The sequence below is a fragment of the Columba livia genome, chromosome 13 (assembly GCF_036013475.1).
Source record: "Columba livia isolate bColLiv1 breed racing homer chromosome 13, bColLiv1.pat.W.v2, whole genome shotgun sequence".
Taxonomy (NCBI): Eukaryota; Metazoa; Chordata; class Aves; order Columbiformes; family Columbidae; genus Columba; species Columba livia.
The window spans coordinates 15,330,308-15,343,046 of record NC_088614.1 but is presented as its reverse complement, the minus strand read 5'-3'; the positions used below and the strand labels follow the sequence as shown (position 1 = coordinate 15,343,046).

General features: G+C 38.7%; 1 protein-coding gene across 1 annotated transcript in view; it reads right to left on the bottom strand.

The window, feature by feature from the left end:
• The window catches only part of TDRD12 (tudor domain containing 12), a 67,923-nt gene extending 55,819 nt beyond the window's left edge, over positions 1-12,104 (bottom strand). Inside the window, exons 1-9 of the mRNA XM_065028368.1 lie at positions 9,860-12,104; positions 8,227-8,277; positions 6,869-7,030; positions 6,446-6,582; positions 4,949-5,068; positions 3,527-3,582; positions 2,161-2,246; positions 956-1,124; positions 258-334 (exon numbers count right to left, since the gene is read on the bottom strand). Coding sequence (XP_064884440.1) covers positions 258-334; positions 956-1,124; positions 2,161-2,246; positions 3,527-3,582; positions 4,949-5,068; positions 6,446-6,582; positions 6,869-7,030; positions 8,227-8,247 — 828 coding nt within the window. The 5' untranslated portion in view covers positions 8,248-8,277; positions 9,860-12,104. The remainder of the gene's footprint in view (positions 1-257; positions 335-955; positions 1,125-2,160; positions 2,247-3,526; positions 3,583-4,948; positions 5,069-6,445; positions 6,583-6,868; positions 7,031-8,226; positions 8,278-9,859) is intronic.
• Positions 12,105-12,739: the final 635 nt, after the last annotated feature.

The window sequence follows — 12,739 nt, the reverse complement described above, 5'->3', positions numbered from 1 at the left end:
CGGCATAAAACTATAGCAAAGGACTGCAAAAGGAGGCACATCTTTTCAAGGACTGTAGTGCATTTTTATAATTTTATTTTTTGCAACTTCAAAAAAGAAACTGAAGTAGAATGTTCTTTTTAGACCACATAAAAAATGAGCTCAGTCCTCCAGATGTATGTTCCATAGAAGAAGCAGCTAGATGTCTACAGTATTCCTAACTTGTCCTACGTAGGCTTATATAGTTCATATTTCACAGTTTATCACAAAACACTTACAGACGCAGTATTTTCATTTAAATCTGTGCTGGACTTTTGGTATGTCTCTTCAAGAAAGGAACTGGAAACAGCAAGACCTAGAAAGCAAAAAAAAAAACGCAGAAACACATTTCTCATTATCTAAACAAATAAAAACCCGGTATTTTTACTTACAGCGGGTTGTGACTGACTTGTTTAGTTGCTTGTGTTACCATTTCCTAATGACAAAAAGAACAACCAAAGAAACAGGTATCTTTACATAAAGATAACTATGCAGATGAACTGAGTGAACAAGGATGTAACACTGCACACTTTTAAAAAGACTTGAATCACTACAAATGAGACAACTCATGGTACACACTAGTTAAAAGTACCCATGTTCAAATAAATCCTTCCAAACTCAAAGAACAGTAATGCACCATTGATCAATGTTAAATAATTTCAATAATATTGAATGTTATTAAGCATATCAACGAATGCCCGTGTAACCCACCCTCAGCCTTCACCTTATATGGTACAAAAGTCCTTACAGTATTCCTGCATCTGGTGATTTGATGGGTCTTTGTAAAGTCTGATACATACACTTTGTTTGTTAGAAAGAAACCATTTGATCCAATTCTTAGATTTAAACAGAGACAGTAGGTTCATGTTCAGCGTACCCAATGACAGACACATGATGCATTGCACGTATGATTGTTCCCAATACACATGGTTCCCACCTGTCTCAGGATTTGTTGTTTTATCCTGACACAGCACTGGCCTGAAGGGAAACACAGGATTAACAGGTTCAGCTGGAAGGGACTCAGCATTTAATGATGTTTGGTTCTCCTGATCATCGTTCTCAAGATGGGCAAAGTTCTTTGCGACAAGATCATCATTAACGCACACCTAAAAAACCAAGATCTTTATTGATCAGGATCAATAAGCTACACCACCACATACTTGGTTAGAATTTATTTCAAGCTTTAAACAACAGCTGTTAAGACATAAGCAGTATAAGTGAATGTTTTCTGAAGATTATTAACATATCTTCCGGTATGTTCTCTAGACAGGTGTTAATTAGTTGCCAGTTTCATGTTTCTAAAGTTCTGTACTCAACTTTCTCTCTAAGCCCTAAAAATTAAAAGCTGTTAATACGCCAATCTGGTTTCTGTCTTCTTCACTCAGCAAGCATTAAAATCTGGCAGAAAAAAACAACACTATATTTAAAACTTCTTAAACTCCATTGGCTCAGAGATAAATGATGATGTTGTCAACTGGGATTCTAAACTGAGAGAAGATCCTCAAATAAATACATCACTTCAAAGTTACTGTCTATGGCAAAGTGTTAAAAGCCCTGGTAAAACACTCCAAAGTAGAAGCAGCATGCAAATAAAATCATTTGTATCTAACATACAGCTGCTTAAGTCTGACAGTAGCTACAGCAGATCTAGCACAAGTTAAGCATTTTGGCAAGTGGAAGCAGGGATTTTTTTCATTTGTTTTTGTTTTGTTTTTCCCAAAAGTTTGAGGACTCAGTCTTACGCAGGAACAAGTGTTAACTTCTATTTATTTTTGTAATCTACGCAACTGCCTTATTGAAACATCTTTAAGTATGACACCACAAAAAGGTGAAAAGTGCATTAAATAGTTCACCTAGTTGTCCATTTGAAGTACTTGCTGGACTTCACTTGCTTGCCAATACCTTTCAAAAAGAGGTTCACATCAATAAAAACAGGATTTCTGCCTCTTGGCATTCCTTCAAAAGTTTACAAGCAATGGAAATATAAAACAAAACCTCTAATAAGTTAATGATTTAGCTTCTATCGTATCTGACAAAAGTTACAAAACTGACTTGCAAGTAATGTTTTTCAGTCTTAACCTAACTGCAGAATTATAAGGTACAAAGTGCACAAACAGGTTTGTAGATATAAAAGTCTCTCACCTTTTCATCCCCCTTTGTCGCATAAAGAAAAATATCAAATGTGTTGTCTTCTACAGCACATAAATTGGCTTTCATTTGCGTAGTTACTAAATGTAGTAATAAACACAAGAAGAAGTAAAAAATATTTAACTCTTATCAAATTATCAGATATTTTCACTTGGTACTTTCCAAGATAGACGTAATTACAAATCACAGATATGTAACCTATTTCTTCAGATAAGCCAGTACAGATTTAATAACTTTTAAATGAAACAAGAAAATAACAAGGCAATAAAAATTTAAAGTTACAAAAATGAAGCTGTCCTCAGTCTTTGAAGGAAGATTGAGAGCTTAAACAGATTAATGACTTCTCTCTCCACACAAACTAGTCTTAGTTCTACACTAAAAGTCTTAGTTTCTCTTTTAGCCTCTGACAATCTGTAGCACAAATGCATACTTCCCAAACATGACATTTACTTTTCTTGAAAGAAGTTATATTTGCACATTTGTATAGCTTGGTTAGGCTCTTCATTTCAGCAATCGTGGCTGATAAAATCCATTAGTAAATTCTGAAGCAGCACTTCTGTATACACTAAAGATGTGCTAGCAATCCCAGTTAATGGATGAAATTACCAGCCCCACAGATCCTTTATTGCTTTCATAAACTCATCCTCTCCTCACCAAATCCCTGTTATGTGGCATTTCTTACACTTCTGAGTAAGCAGGTAGGCAGTTTTTCAGGTGGAAGAACATAAGCAAGAAAATTAGACAAATCTCAAAGAGCTGCTTTTCTAGGAAGACTAAAAACTATATAATACCAAAATCGAAGGCTTGATATGAAAAAGACTGGATAACCTACTGAGACCAAACAAGGGAAAGGACAGGAATAGACCAGAGAAAAAGCAGCTCTATGTTACTAAATAACTACTGCTTGCTAAGGTTGGAACTCTTCTTCTGAGTTAGGTTTGGGGTATAAGAACTGAATAAGTAAACTCATAAGCCAAATCTTGCCATTTCTGCACAAAACTACAAAGATACAGCTGTGATGATGATTCAAAGATAATAACTAAACACACAGAAAGGCTCCACTGTTCAAAACAAATGTTGCACGTTACCTTACTTAGCCTGTCCAAGAGTCAGACACCGTTTAGTCAACTATCCAAATTTACGCAGCATGGAAGCCCACAGTGCTCAAGATTCAGCTCCAGACATATTTTTACCTTAGCCAGTCCATCAAAAAAACCTTATATAGATCCTGTCTTTATTTTTAATATACAACATTCTTAAATATAATCAAATATATAAACTCAAGTACTACATTTCTCTAACAGTTTCTTTTTCCCAACACAGAAGTGCCCATTATGATTTTGGCAGCACGTTTATTTACCTTTGAGAAGGTTTTTAAAATACTGAATAGCAGCACTGTCCCATCTTTTGGCTGGTCTAGGAAAATAAACAACCAGTTATCCCACATCAAAAATTAAAAGGGTAATTTTGGAAAAAAGCTTTGGATGTGTGTAGAGACATTATTTCATATCATAGCAAATCTTAATTAGTTCACCAACTAGACACATGAGCAGAATCTTACTACTTAGAATGTAACTTTTGTCTTAATAATATTGTTTCAGCTCATCAATAATGTAAACTGACCAAAAATTACTGGATATTGCTTTGTCAAGGTATGATGGCTTATATCCAACATAAACTATGATGGTTAGAAGTGAAACAGAATAACCAAAAGTAAGGCAATAATCCATTTGTGGAACATGCTAATGAAAGAGGTGTTGAGCAATTTTGAACAAACACTTAAACACCAAAGTAATGAAGACTGAAAGGTATGTAGCAGAAAATAAAGTTCACTCTTTAACATCTTCTGCAACTGTATAAAAAAAAGATTCAAATGAAGAGCACTATAAACACAACATGAAAATCAACTACTTTAAAAACTATTCACAATGATGGCCCACACAAAATGTATGCTACTCCTATGCAAACTATGCTACTATTTGTTCCGTCAGAATACCGCAAGTCAAATACTGATTTCTTGTGCCAAACAATAGCATAGAAAAAATAAACTGCTTGACCAAATGTAATTTTGAATATTCTTTAACGACATAAACCAAAATATCATTCTTGCTGTGGACCCATATTCCACAGTGATCTAATCATGTCCCTGTCAAATTTGTAGGATCTTTGACAATAGCATCCTGGAACTCAAGGATACTAAAGTATTTTTCTTTACCACCCAACCCCCGTGAAAACCTTATTAGAGTTATTCAAAGCTGCAGTGAGAAAAAACTGTCATGAATAAAAGGAAAACATAGAAGGAATCCAAAAGTATGTCAAGAGAAAGACAGAGGGGGGAAAAACAAAGCTACCTATAAACAGCTATAGAACTTCAGTCAACCGTGTAACTACCACAAAAAAAGTATAGGGAGTAAGATGAGCATCTGTAAGAAACAGCAGTTAAGGACAGATTAGTAAAGAAGTTAATACATTAGGAATTAAGAAACACAGCTCTGGGATGATAGACAAAGGGCAAGAAATGTCAGTAGCTTATCTAAACTTCCTAAGGCTTTAAAATAAACACCGAAAGACTCGAACAGGTGAATATTAAAACCCAAATCATTAAGGAAGAATCATTAAGGAAGCAGTTCTCCTAAAGAACTGCTCCTCTTAGAAGTTTTCCAAAACTGATTTCCTATGTTCTTCTTGAAACATAATCTCTTCTAAAAAAAAAAAAAATCTGCAATAAGACTTCACACTTAAGGAATTTATTACTAGAATACATTTCCTGAACTCTACTTACACTATTTTTGCAGTATTTTCACAGAAGTCGACACGCAGCGTCACCGGCTTTGTGCGATACAGTCTACACTTTTTTGCTCTATATGGGATCTGCAGAAATGCTTCCGCTGCAATTCGAATGCTTAAAAACAAAGCAGAAATAATTTCATTTTACGGGGCAGATTTTACTCTCCAGATACCACTGGTCTCATACGCTTCCTCCCATTACCCTGCATCTGACACCACAGTTCTTCCACAAGCCTGGTGCCCATCCTGGAACTACTGTTTGATTGTCCTCTCCAAGAGAGGTGCTACCAGTATCGATTAGTGAATAGATTCACTCTGGATATGAATACACTTCGTGTTTACTTGAAATCTTCCTGATCCTTTGCCACTACAGTTTCAAGTCTTTTCATGATATTTAGCCCTCATACTGCCACACATGCCACCTGGTGCCACATATTCCATTTGGCCATTATTACTTCTGTGTGAGAAACCAGGTATGACTAACATTAGCAAGAAGAAAATCTATTAAATACACTAATTTGCATTTATACTCATTTTCCTAAAAAGAATTTATTCTTTATCAAACTATCACTATAGTGCTAATCTTATCCTTTACACTTGGTTTGGTTGGAGACTTTTAATAACCAGCTACACATCATATATAGCAAATCCTAAAGATCCATATATTTAACACTATTGTTCAAATGTTTATTTTACCATGAAAAAGTAGTAAAATCACACATTTACTTCTAGCAGAATGTATTTTAAACTTGGAGTATTGTCAAGTTGTTTTCCAATACAGGAACATGCAATTTAAAAACATTATTTAAAAAAAATTAGTAAAGCTTCTTGGAAACAAACTTGCATATTTTACTATATACATGAACTTTAAATCTAGCTAAGAACTGGAACAGTTATTTTTAGAAACTACATTTTTCACTATTTCCGAACTACTAGGTTTCATAGGATTTTATTAAAAAACCAGGAATCTGTGAACTCACCTGTTTTGCACCATGCCAAGACAGACTGTCAGCTCTTAGTAAACAAGCTTGTGAACTGTAGTGGGAAGAAACCCACATACCTGTGTCTTAATGTCAAAAGTTGGTTCAGCAAGTGAAACCCTGCTTCCATACACACTTTGTGAATGATCTTCACTGGTTATAACTTTTTACCTTTTTAGTATGTATCACTTAATAATGGAAGAAAGTATATACCAATAATGTTAACTGGCAACCATATATTTCAATCGTAACAAACTGACATTATTTCTGTTTCAAATCTTTAAAAAAACAAAACCTACAATAAAAAGCATCTTTAAAATTCCACAAAACAGAAGACTGGTTTGCATCCACACCTGCAAGGGCCTAGCATATGGCTGGCAGTTTCCTGTGGACCCAGCACACACCTCAACTAAACAAAAGCCTCATCACTATCAATCTAAATAAATGTTAATAACATTTGTATGCATTAACTAACAAATACATTTCAGTGACAGTGTCAGAAAACCACTTACTCCTTTGTTCCAACAAAAATGTGTTTGGCATAATCCACAAGAAAACATTCTATTTGATAATCATCTCTACAGTACATGATTGACTTAACAATTGCTCTACACCAGCATTCGAGTTCCTCACTGAAAACCACACAAATCTGAAAAAGAAAGAAAAAGACAGCAGGCTCTTGTAAACAGAATGAAATACACTCACATTTTTCACAGGCAAGACTCTAGTAACTTTCATAGAACCCTCACTGCATTGCAGCTTATGTAATTATGAAGTTTACTGATAACAAGATATAACTCATATGGATGCCATTAGCTACTTTTCCACATATCAATATTAAAAAAAAAAAGATTAAAGCATATCTTGGATACTGCATCCCAAACCAATGCAAATAACACATTATTTCCACCTACACAATAAAGCAATGATTTTACCTGGCCCTCTTTTATGACTAGTGGTTTTACTTCATCCACATCTTTATAAGATTTGTCATAGAACTGATTCATTTTGGCATTCAGGTTTTTATACTCTATTTCGTCAACTATGTAAGGTGCACATCCTTTCATAGTAACCCAAAAGCAACCCGGATCTTCAATCTGGGGCAAAGGGTAGACAAAAACAGCAAATACTATTAGCTCCTGCTAAAATAATAGGATGTTTTTAAGAACATATGAGCAGCAAATGTAAAAATAAAACTTAAAAATTATGGAGACTGATACTTAACATACAGATTGTTAAGAAGCAAAACATTTTTCAATTTCATATCATTAGTTTGTTACATGACTTCTCAGCTTGCAAGTTTCTTCAGCACTGCAATTAATGGCTTGTGTAGTCTAAAAGGTAGCAGCATTATCTAAAAAGCTGGATAAACCAAACAGCGAGTAAACTGCAAAGATATGAATCTTTTTACTTTCCTATTGTCTTCAAAAACTACATATAAGAAGCCCCAAAACACACCACCAATAAACTTTTCCTCATGCTCAGGGAGCCTACAAGACAGTCAATTTCTTTAAAAGGAGGCCACAGCCTTCCGCTCAGCCTTTGAAAACCTTTATACCCCAGTCTTTCAGCTGATCTGGGTCTGCAGTTATTGTGGGCTAATCCCAGTAGGCAGCTAAACACCACACAGCTGCTCCCTCAGTACCCTGCAGTAGGATGATTGAGAGAATTGTAAGGGTAAAAGTAAGAAAACTCATGGGCTAATATAAAATCAGCTGAGTAAGTAAAGCAAAAGCTGCACATGCAAACAAAGCAAAATAAGGAATGTATTCACTGTTTCTCACTGGCAGGCAGATGTTTAACCACTTCCAGGAAAACAGGGCTTCCTCACACATAACACTGACTTAGGAAAACAAACTGGGTAACCTTGGAGTTCCCCCTGTCCTCCTCCTCCCTCCCCGCAGCTTTTATTGCTGAGCATGACATCACACAGTGTGGAATATCCCTTTGGTCAGTTGGGGTCAGCTGTCCCAGGTGTATTCTGGGAAAATGATTCTTCCACAATCTCCTGTGGAATTCAGTAGCATGCAGCAGTACTACTACAATCTATTTATGTTGCACATCTTCCATTTTAGATTTTAGCTCTATCCCTGCTGACCTCTTTTGAGGTGAGACTAATATAAACATCTAAAAGAAATAACAGAACATACATAATCCATATATGATGCCACATATGTAAGAACGTGCTGCTGGAAATACAGAGGCATCACCTTACTTGTAAATCTGACTTACAGAGAGCTGCATTGAAATAAATGAACAGCAATTCTTTAGACCGTTAAAAAAGCCAGCATACCTCTAATACTGAGACTTCCATGTTTCTCAGCTAGAGTCTTCCTCAACACTACTGTAAAGGAACAACAAATATTTGATTAAGCATTTTTAAAGCAGCCATTTTTTTTGAAGCATATCTAAAGAGCATACACCAAAAGCAAGCCTATAGATTTTTACTATATGTCTCAGAAATATGATATACACATATCAAAAGGGTTCAAACCAGCTTTCTTAAGAATGCACTATGCTAAAGCCTAATTAAGATTTGCCATCCACACTTATATGTCCATACAAGCACCTCAATTTTTAATACACCAAAATATACCCGTTATCATCAATCTACTCACAGTATATAGCTGCTTATCTTACATTCAAAGGCCAACAGAAACAGGTTAATTGAAGACAAGGGCTGCTACAACCTATTTACATGTCCACATAAATAGAAATACCACAGAGAAATGCTTACATAATTAAAAAAAAAAAAAAAAACAAAGATAACACAAGAGTCCCAACCTTAACAATTTTAACAGAGATTTTTACCAGTATTTCACATTACATTGATCTGCAATGGTACCTATCACACTTAGGGATTACAACAGAAAAATAAACTACCTACAGACTGAAGCAACGTGCCTTTCATTTTGGCACAAACCAAGCACATCATATCATCACTGCAGTGTCCATCTTACCACCTGAAAAGAATTCACTCTGGAAACAGGTGCCTAATAAAATGTTTTGGAAGAGGAAAGTCAAGTCATGGCCCTTCCACCCCCTCCGTTAGTGTTGAACACATCAGCACTGAGTAAGCAGCAATATGCCTACACTGTGGTCATAACAAGAAACACACTTTGCTAAGAGATGGCACCAATTATTCCCCATTTGGCACTACAATGACACAGGTGAAACTATTTTAGAAGCTTTACCTAACATTGCATGATACAAGCATTCTACCCCAGTTAAATGAAGTGTCTAACAGTGCACTATAACACAGTACTGCCTTAGGTGCCAAAAGGAATACGCACTTTTATTTCAGAAATAAAACGTATGAGACATAAATAACCTCTCTTAATCTCCCAGTTTGAGAAGTGCAAAACCAATAAGTGATCTGTCAAAGTATCAAGGATAAAGCATACGCAGGTAAAAGACTAGCTCTCCTCACATAAACCTTATAACAACACGCTCGCTTTGTTACTAATAACTAAATGAGAACTCAAACGTTTGCTCAAGTTCCACGTCTAAGAATATTTAGCACAATGTTGCTAAACCCCCCACTCCGAACTGCCACACTGACCACATAACAGAAGGGAAAAGGTTCCTCTCCAGCAACACATCTCATACAAACACTCCTGGAAACATCAACCAATTCACTATCCCAACCTCTCCCTGCTAGTCAGTCTTACTTCATTTAAAAAACCCACAACTAACAGACACAGTGCAAGGAAAGAGCATAGTAAAGAGCAAAAAGACTCTTAAGAAACTACCTTTTCCTTTATTCACCCAACCTGCCCCACCGCCAGTTTCCCTCATATTCATGCTCCTCCTCATAAAAATAAGCCCCCTAACCTTAGTCACCAACACCACCGCACCCGCACAGCCTCCCGCCGCTCTCCTCAGAAGTTTCCAGAAGCAGCGGGGCTCCCCGCCGCCGGACTCACCCCGACGAGGGCAGGCTGCGATTGGACGGAGTGCGCACTCGGCGCCGCGCCGTGAGCTCACTGCGCATGCGCCTTGCGGCGCTGAGGGGATGGCGGGAGCGAGGTCGCCAGGGCGAGGTTAGAGCCCTGCGGTGCGCGTTCTCGGCTCCTTCGGTGTATTGTCGTGGCAAATGAGTCTCAAATGGGACTCTTACTGTTGTGCTGCTCCTGCCCCGGGCTCGGAAGGGCAGGACTCGTCGATCAAACCTTGAGTATCTTCTGTCCACCCTAAGCAAGACGCAGGGCCATGGAGCGCGGGGAGCCAATCCCGGCGGCGGAGCCGCGTGGCGGGGGCGCGACCACCAGGCGGGGGGCGGGGCCGGGGGGCGGGGCCACGGGGGCAGCCCAGGCCTTTGTGGAAGACACTGAAGCGGTTGGTTCTTTTTAACCTTTCTTGAAAAGATGAAAAGCAGACTCCAACATGTGACATGGTAAGAGACTTTCAGGGGAAAAATGTCATCCAGAACAGGAATGCTCATGCACTTCAAGGCCTTGGGCCAGACCATGTGATTACCTCTCTTGTCCCCTTGCTCGGATGCACCCTTACACTCTGTTCTTTCACAGGTCTCCTCCCATTCTCAAGATGATCACCACCCCATCGCTGGAGTCCCACCTCTCAGCACTTGGGAAACTCCTCTGGGCCCTCCTTGTTCAAACCAGCCTCAGGGGGGCAACTGCCCTGCCTCAACAGACATACCTCATTTGGGGACGAGATCTTGCCAGGCTTCCAGCTACTGTTAGGTTGATGCAAAAATAATGGTGTTTTTGGGCTGTTAATTTTAAATCATTATAAGTAGGCTCAAACACATCTTTATTCATCAAAATAGGAGCCATTACAGTTGGCAGTTTTGCCAAAGAGAAATAAGTTTGTGTACTCCTGTAGCGTAAAAAAACGTGCTTTGGGATTGGACAAACTCTTGGAAAGCATTTTCTGCATCCTGCTGGTTGTGGAAGCATTTTCCCTGCAAAAATTTGTCGAGATGCTTGAAGAAGCGGCAGTCGGTTGGTGAGAGGTCAGGTGAATATGGTGGATGATGCAAAACTTCATAGCGTAATTTGTTCAGCTTTGGAAGCATTGGTTGTGTGATGTGCGGTTGGGTGTTGCTGTGGAGAAGAATTGGGCCCTTTCTGTTGACCAATGTCAGCTGCAGGCGTTGCAGTTTTCAGTGCCTCTCACCAATTTGCTGAGCAGACTTCTCAGATGGAATGGTTTTGCTGGGATTCAGAAAGCTGGAGTGGATCAGACTGGCAGCAGGTCACCAAACAGTGGCTGTGACCTTTTTTTTGTGCAAATTTGGCTTTGGGAACTGCTTTGGAGGTTCTTCTCAGCCCAACCACCGAGTTGGTCATCACCAGTTCACACAGAATCACAGAATCGACTGGGTTGGAAAAGACCTCAGAGATCATCGAGTCCAACCCTTGGTCCAACTCTAGTTGTTATATACAATCCACTTGTCAGTGCACATCACATCTGATCGAGAAATAGTTTGTTGTTGTTGCGTAGAATAAGAGAAGACAACACTTCAAAACAATGATTTTTTTTGTTTTTCCGTCATCTCATGAGGCACCCACTTATTGAGCTTTTTCACCTTTCCATTTTGCTTCAAATGGCAAACAAACATAGAATAGTTGACACTGAGTTCTTCGGCAGCTTCTCGTGTAGTTGTAAAAGGATCAGCTTCAATGATTGCTCAGTTGGTCATTGTCAACTTCCAATGGCAACCACTACACTCTTCATCTTCAAGGCTCCCATCTCCTTTGTGAAACCTCTTGAACCACCACTGCTCTGTACATTCATTAGCAGTTCCTGGGCCAAATGTGTTGCTGATGTTGTGAGTTGCCTCTGCTGCTTTACAACCAATTTCGAACTTATTCGAATAAGAAAATCACTCAAATTTGCTTTTTGTCTAACATCATTGCCATAGTCTAAAATAAATATAAAATAAGCAGCAAGTAATAAGTCAGTAGCAAAAAATGCGTGAAGCAAGAAAAGTGGATTCAAATGATCCCACATAGGCCACAACCAACCGTATCCTGGGCTGCACAAAAAGCAGCGTGGCCAGCAGGTTGAGGCAGGTGATTCTCCCCTTCTCCTCTGCTCTGGTGAGACCCCGCGTGGTGTGCTGCTTCCAGCTCCAGGGTCCCCAGTGCAAGGAAGTCATGGACCTGCTTGGGTGGGTCCAGAAGAGGCCACAAAAATGATCAGGGGGCTGGAACACCGCTCCTGTGAAGAAAGGCTGAGAGAATTTGGGATGTTTCGTCTGAAGAAGAGGAGGCTTTAGGGAAACACTGTTGTTGAATTTCAGTACTTAAAGGGAGGCTTATAAGATGAGAGAGACTTTTTACCAGGGCCTGTAGTGACTGCATGAGGGGTAATGGTTTCAAATTGAGATTAGATTTAGATTGGATATATGGAAGAAGTTTTTCACAGTGAGGGTGGTGGGACACTGGAATAGGTCACCCAGGGAAGTTGTGGATGTTCCATCCCTGGAAGTGTTCAAGGTGAGGTTGGATGAGGTTTTCAACAACCTAATCCAGTGAAAGATGACCCTGCCCACGTCATGGGTGCTGGTTTAGGTGATCTTTAAAAAGTCCCTTCCAAACCATTCTATGATTCTGATACCAGTTATCACAGTGAGGCTATTTTTTAAAGCCTCTATCTGCAGGAGCAGAGTAGAGTAGTTTACCTTTGTTTCTACACACCAACAGTCAAATAGGAATAGTTTTGCAAGTGCTTATCTGTCCTCCTTTCCTGGGCTGTCAGAATAACCCTAACTTGCTGCATTACTGTCCACCAGCTCAAAATAAGGAATCTTGATTCTACACAGAAGGTGAAATAGA